Source organism: Prionailurus bengalensis, chromosome C1 (genome assembly GCF_016509475.1).
Source record: "Prionailurus bengalensis isolate Pbe53 chromosome C1, Fcat_Pben_1.1_paternal_pri, whole genome shotgun sequence".
NCBI classification, from domain to species: Eukaryota; Metazoa; Chordata; class Mammalia; order Carnivora; family Felidae; genus Prionailurus; species Prionailurus bengalensis.
The window spans coordinates 148,491,790-148,516,011 of record NC_057345.1 but is presented as its reverse complement, the minus strand read 5'-3'; the positions used below and the strand labels follow the sequence as shown (position 1 = coordinate 148,516,011).

The following is a 24,222-nucleotide window of genomic DNA, read 5'->3' as shown; positions in this document are numbered from 1 at the left end:
TGCTGCAGGGCATCAGGAACTACAGGAAATAAGGGAGGAAGGAGTCCAGGAGGGTGCCTGCAGGCGGCAGAGAGAGCAAGGTCACAAGGACTTGCAGCAAGGACAGAAAGATCCCTCATAACAGAATCATTTCTCTGAGGGCTTGGCGACGTCCTTAAAGAGAGAAAGACCAGGGTCCAGGGTTCACAAGCTGAGAACTCTCCCTGGTTGCCAATTGATGCCTCTTAGGAAAGACCTGATGGTCATCACCAAACTGACATCAGGGCAGCACGTTTGTCAGTAGGCATTTTTTTTTCCTTCTAAGTTAACTGGATACCAAATTTTCCATTTGCATACTATGTGGGGCCGTGGCTCAGGTGACCACTTGTTTCTATAATAAAGAAATGTGAGGAGGCATTTCTTGGAGCAGAAATGTCTAAATCTGGGTGTTCCTACAGGCTGTGTGCTGATGGGACTGTTGTTCAGGTCAAGGTCAAGCTGCCACCACCTGTGGCTCTCACTCTCACTAACTTGTGGGGAGAAAAGCAGATGCTGTTGTTTCTCTGAAAGGGGGTATTAATGATGACCTTCGAAAGAGGATAAGGATTCATTTGCATTCTTCACCCATATACTACAAGGATCTGCATGGACATGAATTCTGAGAGATGGGAGTAGTTAAGCCTAGTGGTTCTACAATTAATCTCTTCTTATGAACTACGACTTCTTTCTAACATGTATTTTTGGAAATTTTACCATATATATTTTGTTTATAGTATTGGATATATACATATATTTTTAAAAATGTTTTGATGTTTATTTCTGAGAGAGAGAGAGAGAGCATGAGCCAGGGAGGGGCAGAGAGAGAGAGAGAGAGAGAGAAAGATAGAGAGAGAGAGAGAGAGAGAGAGAGAGAGAGACAGAATCCGAAGCAGGCTCCAGGCTCTGAGCTGTCAGCACAGAGTCTGACAAGGGGCTCGAACCCACCAACCGCAAGATCATGACTTGAGCCGAAGCCGGACGCTCAACCGACTGAGCCACCGGGGCACCCCTGTAGTTTTATATATTAAAATTGACTGATTATAAGGACAACCGTTGCAATTAAAATTCCACTTGTGATTAAAAGACATATTAACATGCTATAATTCTTTACGTGTTCTTTGAAGTTTGCTTCTCTGAATTCCAGGACACTAGACTCTCCAGGTGTACTGCCAATTCCACTGGCCTGGCCAAATTTGAGATAATTTGAGTATCCAAGACAATAATGACAGAAACCATTTATAACACATTGATTTGAACAAGAGTCACAAAACAATAGTAACTACCCTCCACGACCAAAAAAGAGAGTGAGGGAGAAAGAATGTGATGAAGAAAAACTTTTCTTAAAGTAGAATTCCAGCTATTAAATGTAGAGGGAACGATGGAATTGAAAAATCACCATTTTGCAACCCATGCTAAAATCATTAGTAAAAGACAGTTGGGTTACTGGGTGTTCATGCCGTGCCACATAGTCACCACAGAGATTGCTTGTTCCACACAAAGAGGGAACTTTCATTTCTCCATGGAAAGTGATGGAAGTTACCCCTTGGACCAAGTGCTCCAACTTGAAATGACTAATAGTGGGACATCTTCACATTACATCTCCCTGAGGTGGTACACTACAAAGCTTACATTACCATCAAGTGTTCTTGCCATAAGGCTGAATCTAGTGAGGCCACTAGACTTCACTTCCACCTACAGGAAATCTGCAGTAGAGATGAACAAGTGAGACTCCATGATGAAACACACAGACAAATCTAGAACATGGTATATTTAACAAGATAACAGCCTTGATGCGTTAAAAAATCCATTGTCGTAGGAAAAAAGAGAAAAGTAGGGGAAACTCTTCTAGAACAGAGATATAACAACCAAGTAATATAATGTATGAAATTACCTGGATAATGGGTAAGAAAAAAATCTATAAAAGATATTTTAGGAAAATTAGGGAAATTTAAATATGGAATGGATACTAAGTGATATTATGAAGCTACTTTTACTTTCCTTAGGTTTGGGGTTTTTTTTTTTTTTTGATAATGGTATTTTGGTCATTACAAGAATACTTTATTCTTAGGAAATGATGCTGAGGTATAAGAGTTAACTGGCACAATGTTTGCAATTCATTAACAAATGAACCAGGGAAAAAAGCAAATAGATGTGTGTATACCTATGTTTTCACACATGTATATGCATATATATGTGTATATATATATTTAGAAAGCATGCATAAATGTGGCAAAATATTAAAAACTGTTCAATCTTTGTAGAGTGTAGATAGGTATTATACTATTTTTTTTTCAATTTTTCTGAATTATTAAAAGTTTTCAAAATAAAAAAGTTGGGAAAAGCAAAAATGCATGTAAATTAATTTTAAAAACCTACTCCACTGATGCTTTGTCCTTTGAACAGTTTTAGGAATATTTTATTTTTATCGTGTCTTGATAAATTAAATTGTAACAGCAAACAGCAGCCACTACCAGGATCAAGAAAGTGGAACTTGCTGTGAAGTCCTGACTACATAACCTTCATGACCTTGGGCAACCCCTTTTTAACCCCTGAGGCTTGGTTTCCTTATTTGCATAATGAGAACAATGTTCTGCCCTCTCATAAGACATTATGATCATATTATAAACAATTATAAGGCATGCATTCAACCCCAAGTAATATATAGTTGGATTCCTTTTTCTTCTCCTGCAGAGTGAAAATAACTTCATGAAAAAGGAGAATTGGACCTGAGGCTTTCATGAATAGCTTACCTTTTAGATCACAATTTCTGCGTGTAGCCAAGGACACTGCAGATTCCGTTTCAGTATTCCTGATGCCGGCTTTATGTGCTCTCTTCAAGCAGTGAAACTTTTCTTCTCTGGAAAAGGACCACAGCACTCCATCTAGTAGACCCTGGCCTGAAAGAGAATGGAGAACACTTAGTGGCTTGATGTCCTACCACGGTGGCAGTAGCATCATTAAAGGGCTTACTGTGGACCCAAGTGCTCTATGGCTGACTCTAACACTTGGGTCTGCACTCCTGGGAAAAATCCAGCCATCTGAACCATCCTGTCAAGGTATTTGGAGCAAGGCTGTGCCTGGCGCAAGAGTCTCTTGTGGAGAGGAGTCTCCATGGTGCTGAGTGACCTAGCTCTGGAACAAGTAACCATTGAGTGGCCGCAACAGCTAGCACTGTGCCCAGGGATAGCATGACCTGGAGGCTTGCTAGGAGATCTGCCTTTGAGAAAAATCTCAGGTTGCTTCTGTGACTGGGGAATGGCTCAGGGAGAGGTGCCGAAGGAGAAGCAGCAGCTCCAAGCCTCAGTGGTGCTCCTGAAGCTACTTGAGGACCAGGATGGTGGTTTGGAGCTTGCAGTTCCCCATCTCCGTTAAGACAATGGAGCCACATACGGACAATGGACTTGTCCACCGTCTTCTCTGCCACGCGTGTCTCAAGTTGCATGCCACCCTTTTGTGATCACTTTTTCCCTTCTAGGCTGCTCTCAGTGTTCATTTAGTTTCACCTGTGTCAACTAGTGAAGCCAGAAGGAAGCCAGGGAGGGGAGCCTGAAGCTATTTTGTCTCCTCCACTGTGCATACACTGCTCCCAATTGAAGAGGGAGGATAGAAGCAGGGAGGCCAACACACTCTGTCACTATCCATTATTTGCACAGTCCCCATTTTGGCTCCCTTTCTGCTCTTGTTCTCCCTTTCCTCTAGTTTACACACCACTTCCACCATGGCTGTCTGCTCCTCCTTGCTCCTTCCCCCTCAGTGCTGCCTGCCAACACCTCTAATACGGTGTTATTTAAACCAATTCAAACTCAGATGTCCCAGAAGCCGAGCAGGTAACATCAGTGAGGTCTGCCTGGTCTAAAGGGAGAAGCCTTGCCTCACCTTCAGCAAATGCAGCCCGATGTGGGCTGGGGCTTGCTAGGGCTGCCATGAATATATCATTTCATATTTTTTATGTGATGTTATCTCAGGAAGCCAAAAATCTGGACTTCCATGTGAAACCTCCAGAAATTTTCAAAGTTGGCAAAATAATTCACATTTTAAAAAATACTGTGCGGGCCAAAGAAAACATCGACTCCAACAGGCTGCCGTTTGCAAGCTCTGACTTAAACCTAGTGATGACCCTCCTGGTGAAGGGGCCAGTGACCTATCACAGAGTCTCAACCCTATTAGACCCAACATTCCTCCTACTTTATAACACATAGGTACTGACACTACTTTTACTAAACTCAGGTAATGTTTGTACGTAATATAACCTGTCTCCATACATAATTTTATTTTTTATTTTTTATTTATTTTTTTAAACATTTTTTTAACGTTTATTTATTTTTTAACGTTTATTTATTTTTGAGACAGAGAGAGACAGAGCATGAATGGGGGAGTGTCAGAGAGAGAGGGAGACACAGAATCTGAAACAGGCTCCAGGCTCTGAGCCATCAGCACAGAGCCTGACGCGGGGCTTGAACTCATGAACCGCGAGATCATGACCTGGGCCGAAGTCGGACGCTTAACCGACTGAGCCACCCAGGTGCCCCAACGTTTATTTATTTTTGAGACAGAGAGAGACAGAGCATGAACGGGGGAGGGTCAGAGAGAGAGGGAGACACAGAATCTGAAACAGGCTCCAGGCTCTGAGCTGTCAGCACAGAGCCCGACGCGGGGCTCGAACCCACATACCGTGAGGTCGTGACCTGAGCTGAAGTTGGACACTTAACTGACTGAGCCACCCAGGCGCCCCTCCATACATAATTTTAAACAATTTTTTTAATGTTTATTTTTTGAGAGAGAGCAAGTGGGAGAGGGCAGAGAGAGGGAGACACAGAATCCAAAGCAGGCTCCAGGGTTTTAGTTGTCTGCACAGAGATCGACACGGGGCTCAAACTCACAAACCATGAGATCATGACCTGAGCCAAAGTCAGATGTTTAACCGACTGAACCGCCCAGGTGCCCCTCCATACATAATTTTTTTAAAAGTCTACTTATTTTGAGGGAGAGAGAGAGAGAGAGAGCATGAATTGAGGGAAGAACAAAGAGAGGGAGAGAGGGAATCCCAAGCAGGTTCCATGCTGTCAGCACAGAGCCCCAAGCAGGGCTCGAACCCACAAACTGTGAGATCATGACCTGAGCTGAAATCAAGACTCAGATGCTTAACCAAATGAGCCATGCAAGAGCCCCCATATTTTTTTAAAATTCAGTATAATACCCTAAGTTTGATCCAAGGGACAAGAAAAGAAACATAATTTAAAATGAATTAATACATAGTTTGATGAATTTACACAAATACAACTACACCTTAAGATTTCTAGAAGGCCCTTCAAGAAATGGTAACAATCCTGGTTAGATTCTTTCTTCTGGGATGAGCAGAGTCTGCCCTTGAGACTGTTTTCTCCCGGCCCCTCACCCCTTAGAGCTCTTGGATTGCCAAGAGCTACTACTTGGCAATCACCTTCAATTTGTGTCAAAGTTGATTTGGGCACCCTTCATGGTTGAGAGATAAAAGAACCACTCTGAAAGCACCCATCCCTTTAGGATTCCCTCCCCCAAATATTTCTCCCTGTTTCCTGGTCCCCACTCTTCCCTGGGTACCAGATCTGTTCTGATATATAGGTGAATATACCTCAAAATGGCAGAAACATAGAGTCAGCATAATCCCTTTTTCCCAGAGTTACCAGTGTAAATTAAAGGCATAAACAGAGGTATGATTTTGCTAACATCACTAATTGCATTTTAGTATTTGATTTGTTCTTGGAGGATTAAACCCACTCTCAATATAAATTCATTATGGATGTTTCTCTGCTGCTTATTATGTCCTTGTGCTCCCATGCTCTAGTAAGTTAAAAAGACTGTTTCTGTTCCTTTTTTAATCCCCAACTATTTAATTTTCTAAAGCAGAGTTTTTAATATAAATTATGGCTTTGAATAACAAAGAGTTCCTGACAAATTTCTGTTGCTTTCCCAGTTTATAACTTCTTCTGTCTTCATACAAATCTCCTAGGTACACACTGCATGTCTGATGAAGATTGGGAAGTGGGAAGTCCCTTTACCATAGTTGAGGAGCTCCTCAGCCAGGTCTTTGTCAAGCTCAGCACTTCAGGTGGTGATATGGTCTGAGATTACCTATTCAAGCCAGGGCTTAAGGAAGGAGTCTGTGGCCCCAGCTGCTATTACAACAGACCTTGGTGCAGTATTGCAATGTGGGATTAAAAGAGTGGTTACAGAAGAATGTCACTGAGAGTTTACTTTTGACGTGTAGTATGTAATCTATTCTGCCAACACTAATTAATGCTGGTTGCTAATGATTCTCCCTGTTTTCATCTTTTACATTATTTTCTTTTCCAAATGCAATTAAATAATATTCAGAACAAGCATTTACATTTGCTGTCTTTCCAGATTCACATTTACAGTGTGATCAGGTTTAGATTTCAAGACAAACATGACTCTTGGACATGCAAATTAGTACCGGCCTTCAGGCTCAAATTTGAGTAAATTAGGTCAGGAATAAACTAAATGAGCCTGCCAGCAAGTAGCTTTCATGAAGTGATGTGACTACTTGATATTTAATCTTCTCTGCAGCTCCTTGATTACTATAATTTCTTTGCATCTCCGTCCTCTCTTCCTTCTGATTCTTGTCACATCCACTCCCTCCCCACCCCCCCCCACCCCCCACCCCCGCCATGTAAATTAGGCCTCCTGGCTGACCTTCCATTGCTGCAAACTCTGCCTTGCTCATGGGACTCAGAAACTCAAGTCTCAGGGACTCAAGAAACCATTTTCTGCCAACTCATTCTTCCTGCCTGGAATGCCTCTTGACCCACACTCTTTCACCAGATTACCTGCAACTCATTCTCCAGGTGTGAATCCATGGAGGGGGAAACATCTAAAAAAACATCTGAATCCACGGAGGGGGAAAGAATAAAAGGCAACACAGATAGGTTACATTAAATTTCTTCAGCCCAGCTTTTGATCTAGTTTTGGATCCATTCTGATTTCTATTTAGAGCCTGGATAAGGGGATATGTATTGATAGTACCCTTGATTCTGTGTCTTAACATTTATTACACTTAGTATTTACTCCTTGCATGTCTATTGCCCGGATAACACACGAACTCTATAAAGGCAGGAGCAATGTCTGTTCACTGTTGTCCCTGTAAGCCTAGCATTCTGCCTATTACATTAAAGGTACTGATAAAAATGTGTTGAATGAGTGAATGCTTTCACAGAGATGCCATAAAGCAGAGATCTGCAAACTACAATCCATGGGCCAAATTCAACCTGTCTTTATAAATAAAGTTTTATTGTAACACAGCCACATTCATCCATTTATATATTATCTACAGTTGCTTACACACTACAATGACAGAGTTGAGAAGTTGCAACAGAAATCATATGGTCTGCAAAGCCTAAAATATTTATTATCTGGCTCTTTACAGAAGAAGTTTACTGATCCCTGCCACAGGGCATAGTCATATCATTCTGGGGTTTTATAAATTCTAATACTAATCAACATGCGGTTAATTTAGAAGGTTCAGGTAGAGACCCAAGGTGGGCTCTGATGAAAAAGCCTTGGTGGGTCAGATACTTTTAAAATAAGTCAAACAAGTGGCTCCTTGAATTATTCACAATGTCCTAAGAGTAGGAAAGAGATTGAGAACAAAGTTGAAAATGTGGGCATCAAAACTGATACTATTCACAGGTCATCCTGATATTTAGAGATTTTAGAACATTTATATCCAGGTTAAAGTCTCTTAAAGGTCAAAGTATTATTTAATCAGGTATTTTATCCTCATGAAAGTTTGCTGGCTTGTCCAAGGAGTGGGAACAGCAGCAGAGGAATTAGCTTTACTTCCTTCATCTCTGAATTCAATGCTGCTTAAAACAAAACAAACATTCACATCCTAGCAATAAGCTAAGAGTTCTTAATGAGGATAAAACTTCAACATGAAGGTATCTACAACAGCCCAGTGGTTTTATTTCCCACCATTTGTAGACCTCCGCTGTGATACGGGTATAGCCTGTGGGCTGGATGTATCTTGTTGCCATAAAGCAAAAGACCTAGAACTCATGACCATGAGTTGGATAGGCAGCAGAGTGCCTTGTGCATACTGGACACTTATTCATATCCAGTGGTAGCCGCAGCAGCAAGGATGGTACATTGCACTGGCATGGGCTATGCAGACAGATCCTTGTATCCCACACCCCCAAATTATAAGCAATCTTAATAACAGTACTATCCATTTCATTACCGAATGCACTGTTATCTACTACTTATTTGGGGGTAACAATGGATAAACAACAATCTAGAAGGATACCTCATTTAACAATGATTGCTAATATTCTCCTTCTGTTTCTAGATGGGCATCCACGGATGTTTTTCTTTATGCCACCTGTGAGGGCCATGGTTGGACCTTAACCTGTACACAGCTATGGAAAGGGCATAATCTTTTTGAACGTGTCTATTTCTAGTGAAGCATGGCTCAGTCACTTGTGGTTCTGTGATACTGGACAAGTCACTCCTCTAGTTCTTTGTCTGAAGTTTTATAAGGTTGAAATTTATCCCAAAACTGTGTCATTCTGTGAGCAAAATCACAACCCTTTTTATAATCTCCGTGCAGTCCTGCCATTCTGTCAACCAAACCTTTTCAGTTACAATGCCCTGTCTATATCTGCATTTGGGTACGTAGTAAAATCACCTCCTCACAAAGTCTGCTCCTGGAGAAAAGATTTAAAAAGAAGGAGGTTTCCTCACTGCAGAAGCACATGCATGGCCCCTGACCAGCCAGCCACCTGACCAGTGGAGGAGGAAGGGCGGAGGGGAGGCTCTGGGAAAACAGTAGGAAGCATCACCTGGCCCTTCTCTAAAAGCCCAGCCTGATCTTTTCTGGTGTGTTGATGAGGAAAAGATCCAGCCAAGAAAAGGGGTGTAGTCACTGATCGGAGCTAAAACAAAGTGTTCCCCTGGAGGTATGAAGTCTGCTTACTTAGCTGACAAACAAGGCAAACCTTAGTGATTAAGTTTTCCTTGAAAGCACGTATTTCTGTCACTTATAAAATTCCTCAGCCTCAAAACTTATACTTATCCTCATCCATATTCCCTAGCAATTCTTCCAGTCTTCCCCTTAAGAATACCTAAGTCCATCTGGGCAATAGGCAGTGTGATCTCTCATGCCAGGTTTCCATGGAGAAAAAAAAAAAGGAAGATAAAAAAGAAATACTTCTTTAGATTTCTTTAATTTTCTTTAAATTTAAATTTTTATAAATTTCCTCAAGGCCAGCCTCCTGACACCTTCTAGCCCACCTGGGTCTCTAAGTATGTTGCTGTATTTTGGCAGCCACCCTGTATGGAACAGTCACTTGGATTTCATAGTAGAAACCAACCCATCTCACCTATTCTCCCTGATGTACCAGTTCTGATAACAGTAACATCACAGCACCGGGCATGGTGCAGTAATTTGATGAGTTCGTGAAGCATACGCATAATAAAAATGGAGGGAATGCCAATGCCATGCTGTTGAGAGAAAAGAGAAAGTCATTATACATCTTGCAAACTGGTACATGCACAGGACATATTTTCTTACTTCATTACAAGTTAACAGCCCTCAGATAAATTTACATAATCATTATGACTTTGCCAAAGCTGAGGAAAACGTAAGTCAGCTCTAACTGATGCCTACCTGACATGCTGATAGATGTGTCCATCTGTGAGGATCAGACAGAGACATCTCCCTGCCAGTTACACAGAGTTCAGCCCTCATTGTCAAGAGCAGAAGGTGGGGATAGCATGGTGTACTCGTGTGTCAGAGCATGGCCGTTTCTCATCTCCCTACTGGGTTCTTTATAGTGAGCTTTTGAAAAAGAGCTTTTTGCAAGATTGACTTGATTCTCAGGAAATATAAATTTGGCTGCCATGTTATTAGTCCTCTTCTACTGTACTAAGTGAAATAGTAAATCCATTTCATTGCTCTCATGTGGCCTTGTTCATTTGCTGCTAATTCTGTGTGAGCTCTGAAAGGTATGAGGGTAGAGGTGTGGTCTGCATCCATACCTGACAATTCGGCGCATAGGCAAGGCTACATTGCTATACATCATGACCACAACGCCTATTTCCATCATAACCCTTATTTTCCTTAGCATTTGCTACAACAAAATCCACATCACCAGAATAGGGGGTCAACATAGGTTAGAGGATTTAGCAACTCCTGGTGGTTACAATATGTTCTTTTTTTTTTTTTTTTAATTTTTTTTTTTCAACGTTTATTTATTTTTGGGACAGAGAGAGACAGAGCATGAATGGGGGAGGGGCAGAGAGAGAGGGAGACACAGAATCGGAAACAGGCTCCAGGCTCTGAGCCATCAGCCCAGAGCCTGACGCGGGGCTCGAACTCCCGGACCGCGAGATCGTGACCTGGCTGAAGTCGGTCGCTTAACGGACTGCGCCACCCAGGTGCCCCTACAATATGTTCTAATAACTCTCCAGAAAGATTGTCTGTATTGAAATTTGTAGTAGCTGGAGCTGAGTTTTGAATTGGTGGTGATTTCATTTCTAACATAAACATTAGGGAGTCAAGTGTGTTCTTCAATGTATTCACCTCTTGAGCACAAAGACTTTGTATGTGGAACAGCACCAGGGGTATCTTGGCAATTAGGTGATGCCTGCCACTAATTGCAACCATGACCATGATGTTCTCACCTGAGTTCCCTCACTGTCACCATCAAGGATATTAAACTAATGGGGCACCTGGGTGGCTCAGTTGGTTAAGTGTCCGTCTCTTGACTTTGGCTCAGGTCATGGTCTCTTAGTTTGTGCGATCGAGCCCTGCATTGGGCTCTGTGCTGACAGCTTGGATCCTGCTTGGGATTGTCTCTTGCTCTCTCTCTCTGTCCCTTCCCCTGCCACCTCTCAAAATACATAAATAAACTTAAAAAAAGAAAAAAAAGAATATTAAGCTGTGGAACGTTTGAATCTCTGGGTTCACCATTTTTGGTTCCCAATGAACATGTCCTGACTTCCAAATGCATTGTAAGCCTCCTAGAGACATGAATCAAATCTGTATTAATTTGTATGTCCAAGATTAACAAGTCTGGGCTTTGGCACTGTCTCTGCCACTAATGAGTAGACTCTCTAAATCTCATTTTCCTCAACTATAAATTAAGAGAATGAACTATTATTTCATCTATTAGGTTCCTTCTAAATCAGATATTTGATAGGTTTATGATTATCACTTATTATGCAACATGGTAATAAAATGACAAATGGGCTTATGTGTTCCTGAAAAAGTCTCTCTCTCCCCCACTCTCTTACACACACACACACACACACACACACACACACACACATCCTCAGCAGCTGCTGGGGAGAAGGACTTTTTAAAAAGGTGTCCCAACTGGAAATCCTCTGTCTGCCTTAGTAAAGGCCACTTTTAATTGGCAGACTCCTGAACATGACACACATTTCAGGTCTTTTTCTCAGGACAGCAGGATCAGTCTAGTGCAGTTTTTCTTGCTCTGAAGTTTTACTGCTTGTTTATGATAGTTTCACATTTATATAAACAATTACTTTTTTGTCCTTACTCATTTACCGTGCAAAAAAGGAAAAACAGTTGTAGTCTAAAAGTCAGGCAAAGATGAGTAAAAAAAAATTGCCAGGATCAGAGAATATTCATCTTCCTTCTAATGTAGATCTCCTATAATAGTTAAATGAACAAATGATTAAATGAATGGATTCCCCCGTTTGAGTCCCCAAAGCAGTTCTGAGGCATTCATGGCCCAGAGGGGAGATCAACTTGGCTGCCCCAATTGGCATTGCCTAATTTTCCCTTCTTTACTCCAGGCTTCCAGCCAAGATGGCTCATCTGTCCTTCCTCATCTGTCCTTCCATCACCAGGTGCTATTGAGTGACTGATGGACGAAGGCTATTCCCTGGTGCAGGGGCCACCGGTAATTCAGCTCCTTAGACTTGTCACACGTCTGCAGTGGACTCTTCCCCTCTACTCTGGCATGCCTGGCGGTGCCCCTTAGGAGGGCCGCAGTGTCCAGACACGTGACAGACATAGAGCCGTGGTTTCAGACCACAGGCCTGTGGCAGACAGACGCACTTAGAAAGGCGAGCTGGGTGTTCACGTATATCCACTCCCTTTATGCATATGGTGCCCTGAGTTGAAGAGGGAAGTGGTCTGTGTTTCCTTAAACTGCAAATCGTTCTGCTTTCATTTTGTGTTAGGACACTGTGTGTGTCGGGAGCTGTTAACATATTCCCAATACGGAGAGCAATTCACAAGAGCTTGTGAAAATGCATTAGCAGCTTTTCCAGCGAGCTTATTATAATGTTAAACGGCACACTTTGACAATCCTGAAAATTGGCCCCTGTGTACGAAAAGCTCAACATTCCCAAAGCTAGCTCAGGGATAGAAAGAAAAGTGCTGGTGGCTTAATCAGTTATAAATTAAAGAGAGGAGGTGTGCTTTGAGGGTGTTCTTCCCCCCTAACTTGAATAGCTAAGTGGTAGCTAATAAAGTAAAGTGACAAGGAATGCTGTGTTCTGCCCCTAGGACTTTTTCCAACAATGAATGTCACACCTGGGCACTTAATTTAATTGTGTGAAAATGCAAAGCAGGTAAGGAGAAAGAACTCCTGTATTCAGAATTTCCCACCTTTTTTTCTGCTAGCTTATGATGAGTACCTCAAGGGCAACTATTGAGTACGTAGACTGATGGAGGGCGTGAGACAATTCTGTCCCTGCAAGATCTGTCTGTCCTGGCTCAGACGTTCTTTCTGTCCTCTCCACTCTCCTCCAAGTCGAGCTCCTTGTGCATAAGGAGTGCAAACTCTTTCATTGTGTTGGGGCTCCCACCAACGCAAACTGTTAATAAAAATAAATAATTACCTGCCTTATAACTGATGTAGGAAACAAGGGTCAGCTTTCAACTTTAATATTTTTATTTTATTTTTTCAGTAATTTACATGAGAGTATGTATAGACATAATGGGCTACATTTATGAGTTAGCTAATTTGCCTCATTAACCTGTAAATAAGGCAACCAGACGCAAACTTTGATGGTACTTAATTAGTAAAGGAAAAAGATAATCATAAAATCAAAGTAAGTGTTGATTTTGTTCAAGGAGGTGTTTCCTGGTGTTTTTGTTTACAGTGAACATCATCCCGCATCTTGAGTTGATAAAGACAGCTTGTTTCAGGGTATTAGCAGGCTATATGGAATATAAGTAACATGAGAAAAAAAAAAAGAACTGTGACTTTTAGATATGTCTTCCCATTCCATATTCCCAAACATTAGTTTTTATTGTAAAATGTGCTATGTTAACTTAAAGCTTTAAACAATCACATCAAGCCTTTCCAGCTTCTCAGTCAGAAGAAATCCTCGTGTAATAAGCCTTATCATTCATTGTAGACTGGAAATGTCACTACGCTATTTCACCAATTCCAATGATTTGTTTTTCTTTTGTTCACATTTTAACATCTCTGAAATGATAACAAGTGTTGCAGTCAAGGGGGTCCACTCGAAGAAAATGTGGTAACACAATTGTGTTATAGTTGCTTGTACAACGGCCCATTAGGGGTGCACCAGCCTTAGGGGTGAGTGAGGTGGAGGTCTAAGGCAGGATGGGAGCAGCCTAACAGCAAGGGTGAGCAGTGGCCTGGTGATCACTGGGGGTCAGCAGCGGAGTAGATGAGCAACAGCAGATGTCCTAGACCCAAGGAAGCACAGACCGTAGAAGGGTGCCAGGAGCAAAGCCATTCAGAAATCTAAGCTAAGCCGAAGCGTCCCCAGAAGCTGAAGAAGGTCCATGTCAGAGAGATAGGTAACAAATATGGTGTTTAAGCGCCTGCCCTTTGAGATTAGATAAACCTGGCTTTGCACCCCAACCCTGTCAGTGATTAAGTAACTTGCTTAGTGTTACACACGTAATCTCTATGTGCTTTGGATCATCGTCTCCAAAATAGAAAAATGCAGAGCACGTCGGGGGGGTTTGGTAGAGACAAAACGGGATAGACTATGGCAGAGGACATTGCACAAAGACAGGTAACTTCTGAGTGTTCAACAAATGGCAGCTGCTTCCTCTTTTTCACATCACGTAGCAATTTTCTGGCCTTGCTTTTAAGCTTGCTTATTGTTTCTGTATTTGCAGAACTTAGTACAAATGAAGCTGGTTCAAATCCAGTAAGGAAAAGGCAGTTGGTGGTGCCTAACCGATGTGGGCAGCATTAGGCACAGGATCAGACGGATTGTTGGAGAGGTTCTTCCTAGCAATGAAGACTATCTGTCCAGCCTTCAAGGAAATACCTAACAGAGGTTATAGTGTAGGCGTCCCCACTCACAGATGACTTACTGGGACTATTGGGTGGTCTGATTACATGATGCATTATGTTTCCATTTAACAATAATTCCTGTGCCAGACTAATTTTTCAGTTTTGGGATGTAATTATCCTTTTATCCAGGCCCTCTGCTTCTCTTTTACTATCATTATTGTCTTTTCTATGGCCTTTCATGGGTTTCTTCAATGGGCCTGTGGTTGGTAATGAACTGCAATGAAAGTTAGCCATAAAGGCTAGGTAGCAAAGAGGGAAGGCTGTGGTCTAAGGTGAGTTCTTAAATTATTATTGATAATTCGTGAGATTTTTTCCCTCTGTTGGTATGGATAGTTGAGACTTGGCTCAACATGTAAGTACAAAGAGGCCATTTTTGTTGTTTTCTTTTTACAAAATACAGTAGTTTGAAAATAACCTCATTGTCTGGTGTCAGTGAACGTAAATTACAACTATTCAGATTGACCATAAAACCAAAACAGATGTTAGAATAGCTTGTGGTTTCAATTCTTCTTTGAACTGTAGATATTGCTGTAATCAACAGGAATTTCTGAATGTTTCTGGAGACACAAAGATATATGTGTAGACTGAAACATTTTCATTCTTGAAGACTTACTCCTAACTGAGACTTACAAAATATCACCTCTAGACACAATTTTTGGTCTGGCTGCTTTAATGAGAAGTAAAATATGGCTGAAGACCACCAACCAACATTGACCTTAAGTGACCTTTTCTGTGATTTATGCCCCAAATAAAATTATCATTTTTCCTGGTTTTATCAAAGAAGATAGAAATGCATTGGAAAGGAGTCTGAAGAATTACAAAAATATGTTATGGACTTTGCCTAATGACTGCCAGAATGAATTCACTTTCAAATATACCCAGTGTCTTAAAAGACTTAACTTTGCCATGTTGTCCATGTTATATTAATCTGGTCCTATTTCTAGTCAGTTTGATAAAGACTGATTAGCTGTTCACCAAAGCTGTTTCCCTTCTTTCCAGACACACAGTTCAACTTCCTAGCCTCCTTTCCAGTTAGCTGAGGCCATATGCCTGGATTCCAGCAACTAGAATGTGAACAAATTTGATGGATGCCACTTCTAGTCCCAACCCATAGAAATCTCTCATTGGTGCTCCAATAGATTGCCTTCTTCTGTCTCCTGGAAGGGTGTAGACACCCAGGGAAACTTCATAAGCTACTCTTTGAAGGTGAATGGACAACAAGATAGAAGGAACCTGGGTCCCTGAATCACCAGTTGGAGGAAAGTCACCATGAATATTCACTTTATACTCAATGTGAGTGAGAAAAAAAAAAACTTAGGTTGTGTTAAGCAACTGATATTTTTCAGCAGCAACTAGCAAACCCTTTTAAAATCTAGCAAGCAAGGAAATGAAGGAAATAAGAATGGTTATCAGAATCTTTAAGATTTAAATTTTACACACCCAGAGTTCTCCTTTCCTTTGAAGATAATGCTATTAATAATCCTTATCATTTCTATAAAGACAAGGCTGAGTTTTAGGTACTGATGGATTTTATCCTCTCTTCTTAGCTAGAATTACTGCCCTGGGATTTAAGGGAGTCAAGAGATTGAACCTAGCATGTTCTCATTCAAAGATAAAAATGTGGCTGGAAGAAGGCAAGTTTCCAAGAAAAGCATCTGTATATGCAGAACGGACTTTACCTACTGCGTCTCGAGAATCCTGCTATAGGTTAAACAGCCAGTTCTGATCATTTGGAATTACACTACCTGCTCCCCAGTCTGCACACACACACACACACACACACACACACACACACACACTTTTGCCTCCTATCCATCAAAATGGTCCAATAATAAGAGTTAACTCTCTGGTGGAAACAACAGGTTCTAAATCAGAACATGTTTTTATTTTTGTTTTTGTTTTTGTTTTATCCAAAAGAGAATCTACTGAAGATGTCCATAACCAAGTGGATGGTGAGTTTATAAGTTTGGATAGTGGCTATGACAGAGTGTAAGAATAAGTGCGAATGAAAATCTATTCAGGTAGAAAGGTAAAGGCCTGATTCCTGGGATTGTAACAAAGATGAGACAACTGTGTGTGTGTGTGTGTGTGTGTGTGTGTGTGTGTGTGTGTGAAAGAGAGAGTGAGAGAGAGAGAGAGAGAGAGAGAGAGAGAGAGAGATGTGTGAGTCCTGTAATTTTCATGTCTAAGACAAAGCTTTCCATCCCAGTGGTTTCCCAGAAACTAACAGTTAGAATAAAAGTGTAGTACTTTTTTCTTTCAAATAGAGAAAGAGCCACTACTTTTTCCATCAGAGAAACTTAAGGTTTAATCCCAGCTTTTTTACTTACCAGTTGCATTATGACTGTTACAGTTGTTCTCAGAGAGCTGGAAGGGGAGGAAGCAACTTAGCACCTACAATTAATGAATATCACAAATGTCCGTCCTTCCTTCCTTCCTTCCTTCCTTCCTCCTCCTCCATCTTCTTTTCTTCTTTTTCTTTCTCTAGCTAACTTCTTCTTCTTCTTCCTCCCTTTCTCAATGCCCCTCCCAGGTAATGGACTATTCTCAGTTACTATGACTCACAGAGCACACCTAGTGGAGTGGTCAAGGAGACCAGGAATGGGACTTGGAGGAACTTGGTCCAAGTCCTTGCTCTACCACTATGTGGTGTAACTTATTTAACTCCTTTGGACTTCCAGAACTCAATTGCCTTGTTTTACGGAGGAAATTAATATCTGCTAACCCCACCTAAAAGAGCTAATGTGAAGATTTAGAAAGATGATGAATGTAAGAGCTTTTACTTTTGCTCCTGTAGTTGCTAAGAAAATAAAGGTCAGATAAAAACTGCTCAATTCTTGCAGATGGTTCTCACAGAACTCTCTCATGTGTGAACACAATGTAATCTATAGCTTTATCCAATCACTATGTTGTACATTTAAAACCAATGTAACAGTGTGTGTCACTTAGACTTCAATAAACAAAAAATAAATAAAAACAATAAGAGAAAAGAAAAAAAGAAAACTGTACAACTCTCCACTGGTAGGATTATGAATAGGGGTGAACTTTTTAGAAAACAAAAGTTCTTTAAAAAATTTAAAAAGTTTATTCCCTTGACCATTTCTGTGAATCATCCCAAGCAAACGTGAAAAATCTTTAGGTACAAAAATGTCCATTTGAGTGCTGTTTATAATAGAAAATACTTCCATATAAAAGTCATCAATAGACTATAGAATGTAGGGCACAACCACTTGATATCCGTATGCAATGTGTTTCAAAGAAAATGTCATAATATGGGGAAATGCTAATGACATAAAGTTAAGTAAAAAAATGCTGAATGCAGAGGGAAAAAATTTCTGACTCTTTTAAAACCTACTTATTAAAAAGGATTGGAGGAAAAGCAAATAAGTTGATGGTGTTTGTGTTCAGATAGGAGTTTTTTAAAGTTTATTTAGTGTGTGTATGTGTGTGTGTGTGTGTGAGAGAGAGAGAGAGAGAGAGAGAGAGAAAGAGAGACAGAGAATGAGTAGGGGAGGGGCAGAGAAAGAGGGGAAGAGAAAGAATCCCAGGCAGGCTCCACATGTCAGTACAGAGCCCAATTAGGGGGCTCGATCTCACAAACCCTGAGATCATGACCTGAGCCAAAACCAAGAGTCAGACACTTCACCCACTGAGCCACCCAGGAGATGGAAGGAGTGTTTTTTTTTATTTCTTTGATTATAAATAATGAACATGAGTTGCTTTTATAATTAAAAAATATATATAAGTTAAAATAATACAGAAGCACAATTTTCCTAACAGTATTCCACAAACAATTTTCTCAGAATATTTCTTATGAAATAACACAAATCTTAATAATAGGAAATATTAGGTAAGTTACATTCAAGAAGCAGAATAAGACAGTATTGTTTTGTTATTTTATAATTTAATAGAATGAAAATTAGTGAGGTTCAGCTATGAGTGTAGATGTTAAAGAGTGAACTGAATCATAATGAATTCTGAACACCCAGCAGTATTGTCAACAAAATTGTATTTATCTCTAGGGACCAGAGCAGCCAAATAATCATGTTTGTATTCAGTTTAGTTTGGGAACCTTTATGTCTCGTTGTGGTGGAAATGATTGCACATTCTAACTGGTTTCAGATTATGAACATAGCTTGGGTTCCTGTTAGGACCTCTGATATTTCTCTAGCCAAAGGTATAAATGTTATGTTGGTAAAATAAGAAGAAACAGTGACAGAGAAAACTCCATTGTTTTTCCTAAATTTAGAAATAGTTTTACCTCTACATTCCCAAGTGCTGCTGGTGGGTTGTGTTCTAATCTTATATCCACTCTATGAAGCAATACTAATCATTCAGTTTACAAATGCAGAAGCCAAAGCTCACAGAAGTTGGAAAACTCGTGCAATATTATACAACCAGTAAATTACAGAACAGTAATTTCTCCAGTTCTGTCTGGCCATAGTGGCCATTTTCTTTCTCTGCATGGGGACTGTAAAACATAAGCTACTGGGCTTGGACTCAGATTGCCTGGGTTCTTGGGTAAGTTACTTTATCTTTGTTCTTTAGTTTCCTCATCTATAAAATGGGTATAGTGAAAATAATAACTGCTTTGCAAGATTGCCCCAAAGCCAGAGATAATGTTTGTGACCCACTTGATGTACAGTGAACAGAGAATAACTAGCCCTCATTATTACACCTCCCAACATTGAGAGTCTGAAAGACACCAGCTTTAGAGAGACTGACGTGAAAAAGTAGGATGTGGCAAAGAATGCAGCATGTTCATCAGACCCCAATTCTTCTCCCTCTTGAAAGCATTGTAGAACGTATTCCCAACTTCCCTGCAGTGAGGTGAGGTCATCTGACTGAGTTCTGGCAAGTGGAATTTGGGTGGAAGTGACACACTTACTTCTCGGCGTGACTCATAAAAACCAGTATCTCACTCAATCCCTTGCCTTCTGGCTAAATGCAGGAGATGGAAGGCTCTAGATCTCTGAATGGCTGAATAGTAGACACCTCTCTTTACTTCATTACTGTTTTAGATTGACCAAGAAGCCACTGATATTTTAAACAGCGTTAGCCCACCTGATCAATAAGAGGTTTTTAGTTCTGTCAACATAGTTGACAAATGTGACCTTTGTCACTTTAGGAGATTTTAGTGAGAAATAAGTGAAATGGATGATGGACTGAAAACACAGAGCTGAGTAGGAACCTGAGAGACTGAATTTGGTTATAATAGGCACAAAGAAAGAATGAATGGGCATGTAGTTCTGTAGAAACAGGACTTAGAGCTTCTCAAGAAAAGGAATGCTCAAAAAAAAGCATGAAGGAGAAGACATGAGGCTAAAGAGCTTAGAGAAGGGGGAGTGAGACATCCAAATTTTAGCAAACGTGTGACAGAATAATACATAATTATTGTAATAAGGTAAGTGAAACCGAAAAACAGAAGTAAGAGAAGAAGGCAGACATTTTTGTGTGGAAACTATTTGTCCAGCAGCATTCCTCCACCAGATTCCCAGGAGAGAATGTGGAGAAATTACTAAGGAACCAAAGGAAGATGGCTTGCCAGAAAGAAAGCACTAGAGTCAGAAGACCTTGCAGCCATTCATGGTGCCAGCCCCTCACCCCATCACCAATGTGATTCAGCAGGTGCCTGTTCACTCCCACTCATCATCCTGGGTGTGACGTCCCAGCATACCCTGGCCACACCATCCATCCTAGCAATGCCATGGCTGTCACTCCACCTGTCCCTTCCTATGTCACATGAGCACTGCATCCTGAACCAGCAGCCTTATGTTCCTATGGTAATCCTCCCATATGCCCTGTAGAGAGGGCCTTTCTCACTACTATCTCTCCATCTCACACACTTCTTTGTCTCCTTCTTGACTTTCGATGGGTTTTGTGTATGTCTGGGTCTGAGGCTATGTGGGCATGTAGTCTATGAGTCCTGTAGCCTCTTTCAGCTCTGTAGACCAGTGCTCCTCAAAGTTTAGCTAACATAACAATCACTGGACTCTTCATGGGCTCCTTTTCCAGAAATTCTGATTCAACAGGTTGGGGATGTATGTATCAGAATTTGCATTTCTTCTTTTTTTTAATGTTTATTTCTTTATTTTGAGAGAGAGAGAGAGAGGGAGGGAGAGTATGTGTGTAAATCCACATGTGAGCAGGAGAGGGGCAGAGAGAGGAAGAGAGAGAATCCCAAGCAGGCTCCTAGCTAGCATGGACCCCCCAACTGGGGCTTGATCTCACAACCACGAGATCATGACCTGAGCTGAAATCAAGAGTTGGACGCTTAATCAATTGAGCCACCCAGGTGCCCCCAGAGTTTGCATTTTTAATAACGTTCCTCATTCATGCAGATTTTGCTGGTTCAAGAACCACACTGGGAGTAACACTGACATTGAGGATTCACTCCATCAACTATACTGAATCTATCCCCTTTCCTCCCCGGTGGCCACTGCCCCAGGCCTCCGTCACAGGAGTCCTAACTGGGCCACCAGCACTTCCTATCTCTCGGTATAATAATACATGACACGGAATGCAAGACTAACTGCTACTATAGGAATGACCTTAATTCAATCTAATTCATATTTATGAAGCACATCATCCACAGCCTTCGGTTATTTCAGTAATAATTATATACTACTTTAATTATTAGTGATAACAAGTTTTCCTCCCCACACCACAGTGGGTCAAGCCATCTTTGCCAAGAACCATCTGGGACTTCTTTGCTCTACATTTCTCCCACTTCCTTCCAAATACCTCAAAAAATCTTAACAAAAACTTTGTGTCTTTATACATCTCCAGTGATCCTCAACCTAATTGCACATTAAAATCACCAGGGAGCTTTTCAAAAAACACTGGTTCTCGGGCTCCAATTAATTTAGACGCTGAAAGTACTTTTTAAAGCTTCCCAGATGGTCTGATGTGCAGCCAAAGTTAGGAACCCCTGCTTTGGTTCTTTGTTCTGAAGCATCCTTCCCCCCCCCCATTTTTCATGAATTAGAATCCTACTCATTCTTCAACTTCATAGTCAAATATCACCTCCTCCATGAAGGCTTTTCCAAGCGTCTTTCCTCCCTGGTCAATATGGATTCCCCACACTGTGCTCCTAGAGCATTGATTTAGCATTTCACATGTTAATTTTCTGTTTCCCCAGAAAGATTGCGAATTCCCTCATGCAAGCTGTCTCATATATCTTTTTTTAATCCCTAAGGCTTAAATTCTATTTGTTGAATTAAATTTAACTGTTCAGGAAGTGGAACAGAAGTACTATTAACTTCCTCCTCAAAAACATTTAGAGTAACAGATTCTTAATTAGTTAGTGGATCATAGCTGGTTTCAAAAATAAAGCATTCCATGATGTTAATACACTCTCCTTCTTCAGAATAAGCCTCAAAACCTTAAGGCAAAAGGACACCTCCTTTCTTCTCTTGGTGAGGGGCAAGAGGACATTTACCCATAGTTCCCTGTTAGACAAAGTGTGGTCAGGGAAGCAGCACCCCAGCAGCATTGCCTGGGAAGTTTGTTAGAAATGTAGAATCTCAGTCCCCACTCTACACCCACTGAATCAAAATCTGGTTTTAACTAACTCTTATGCCACTCATGTGCACATTAAAGTTGGAGAAATACTGCCATCCACTTTCTCCTCCAACTTCTCTTACCCGTTCTGTTTTACTCTGCAAAACTGCTTTCACTATCTGGAGATTTCCCAGTGGAATCTATGAATCATTATTCTGCAAAAGCATGCCGTTCGTCTACTTCAGTGATTCTAAACTCTAACAACATTTCAAAATCACCTGGGGTGCTTTAAAAGGTATTGATACCTTGGCCCGCACCCCTAGAAATTCTACTTCAGTTGGTCGAGGAGATCTGGGCCTTGGTATTTTTAAAATCACTGATCTAGTCATTTTTCCTATCTTCAAGAAGAAATTCTCAAACCAGCAATTTTATTCTCTTGTATAAATTATAATACTCCTATTAATTCATAAGGGGGATGTTCTCTAGTTTTCCTTGATGTCTGCTCCCAACGTCTGATGACCCCTTTGTCAAAAAATTGGAGAGCTTGTCCATAGAAAGTTTTTATCCCCTTGATAAGAAGCACTTCTAAGATGATTACTCTATCAGGGACCAAAGGAAAGACTAATTTGGGCATCAAACCAAATTCAATCCAGTATGAATCTGGCAATTGCAATACTTTGATCTTCCCAAGATATATATTTTTCACTAAATAGAATTGCTTTTACCGTGTCTTCTTCAACCTTGTTTGGTATTTTCTTTTTCTAAAACATGGGCCAAATTTGCCCAAAGTTAGGAATAAAGTCTTTAGCAAACCGTGAGAAGTTACACAGAATGGTTAGTATTATATATCAGTGACCAAAGGAAAGTGCTGGCTGAGAAGTCTTTCATTTTATTCTGACCTTCATCTTCATAATTTTTCCTTTTCCTCTCCTTGACCTTCCTAGAGAAATAAACATGTAGGAGGTTACCTCTGTTTGGGATGGGTAAGAGGAGCACCTTCTGAAATGCTGACATGATAAAGGCTCTAAGCAAGACATTTCACACAACTCTTAGTGAATCATAGGGAACTCGCAGGAATTCCTTAAACCTCATGAAGATTATTAATGCTCTATTATGTTCTGCGAACCTGGGGCAAGAATTGGAGCTAAATTTGCCGAATGCTTTGGCAGATTTATGTCTACTCCTGAGATGAATAACATACACAGTATTTTAGAAGTGAATTCTATGTAAGGTCCGTCACAAAGCACATGAAATCACTTCATAATAGGCTGCAACACAGTTAAATCTCCCTTAGGCACTAGGAGCCTCCTTTAATTATTTTTTAGATACAGCCCGTGATCCTGGAATTAAAGGCTGAATCCCAGGATGAACTTTGATTTTGTTCACTCATGCAGGCTGAACTTTGATTTTGTTCACTCATGTTTTTTGTGACATTTTTTTGCCTCACTTTTTTTATTGAGACATAACTGATACACTCCCCCACTTTCTTAGATGAGCCAAACCCCAGAACCAAAGGATGAAAATTCCATTGGAAAGAAAATGTGCATTGTTTTTATTTTGTTTTGTATTATAAGCTACATTCCAATGTATTGTCTCTAAACTAAAGAAATTTACATAACTGTAGAGGTTCATCTTATGAACATTTAATATAAAATCCAAAGAACATCCATCTCATCAGAATAAATAAACAATCAAAATTACTCACCCAACATATGTATTCCTGTCAGATTTTGTGGATTTATTGGAAGCAGGTAAATTTGAAGCCATACTTTTTACTATATGGATAGTCATTCTTAACTTGATGTTAAGAAAAAGAATTGCAGGGGTGCCTGGGTGGCTTAGTCAATTGGGTGTCCAACTTTGGCTCAGGTCATGATCTCAAGGTTCGTGGGTTCAAGCCCCACGTTGAGCTCTGTGCTGACAGCTCGTAGCCTGGAGCCTGCTTTGGATTCTGTGTCTCCCTCTTTCTCTGCCCCTCTCCCGCTCATGATCTGTCTCTCAAAAATAAATAAATGTTAAAAATTTTTTTAAGAAAAAGAATTGCAATTTGCTATTAAATATGCTATTAAATTAAATTGCAATGTTAAGAAAAATATTGTGAGTTGTTATTAAATTAAAGATCAAATCATAGTGGTTCAGCTCCAAGTTAGAATGACACTCTCCTTTAAAACCTATGTTTTCTTCTAAAATTGCTTAATGGAACTTTTCCCTGAGCATTCTAAAATCCCTTATCAATTCAAAAATATCCTCCCTGACATGGCCTTTTATAGTTCAACCCAGCTCTCAGAATAGCATTCCCCCTAGAAGACAGACTTCTTTTGAAGCTGTGGCATCCTGTCTCTTTGACCAGATTGGTTAGCTTATTAACTGTTGACCAATGAGCCTT

At 40.6% G+C, this 24,222-nt stretch overlaps 1 protein-coding gene across 1 annotated transcript in view; it reads right to left on the bottom strand.

The window, feature by feature from the left end:
* Positions 1-23,680, bottom strand: part of UPP2 (uridine phosphorylase 2) — a 31,116-nt gene extending 7,436 nt beyond the window's left edge. The window contains 7 exon segments of the mRNA XM_043573365.1: positions 2,646-2,915; positions 6,057-6,236; positions 9,375-9,523; positions 10,054-10,145; positions 12,710-12,867; positions 22,805-22,860; positions 23,542-23,680. Of these exon segments, the coding sequence (XP_043429300.1) occupies positions 2,646-2,915; positions 6,057-6,236; positions 9,375-9,523; positions 10,054-10,145; positions 12,710-12,867; positions 22,805-22,860; positions 23,542-23,627 (991 nt within the window). The 5' untranslated portion in view covers positions 23,628-23,680.
* Between the last annotated feature and the right edge of the window lie 542 nt (positions 23,681-24,222).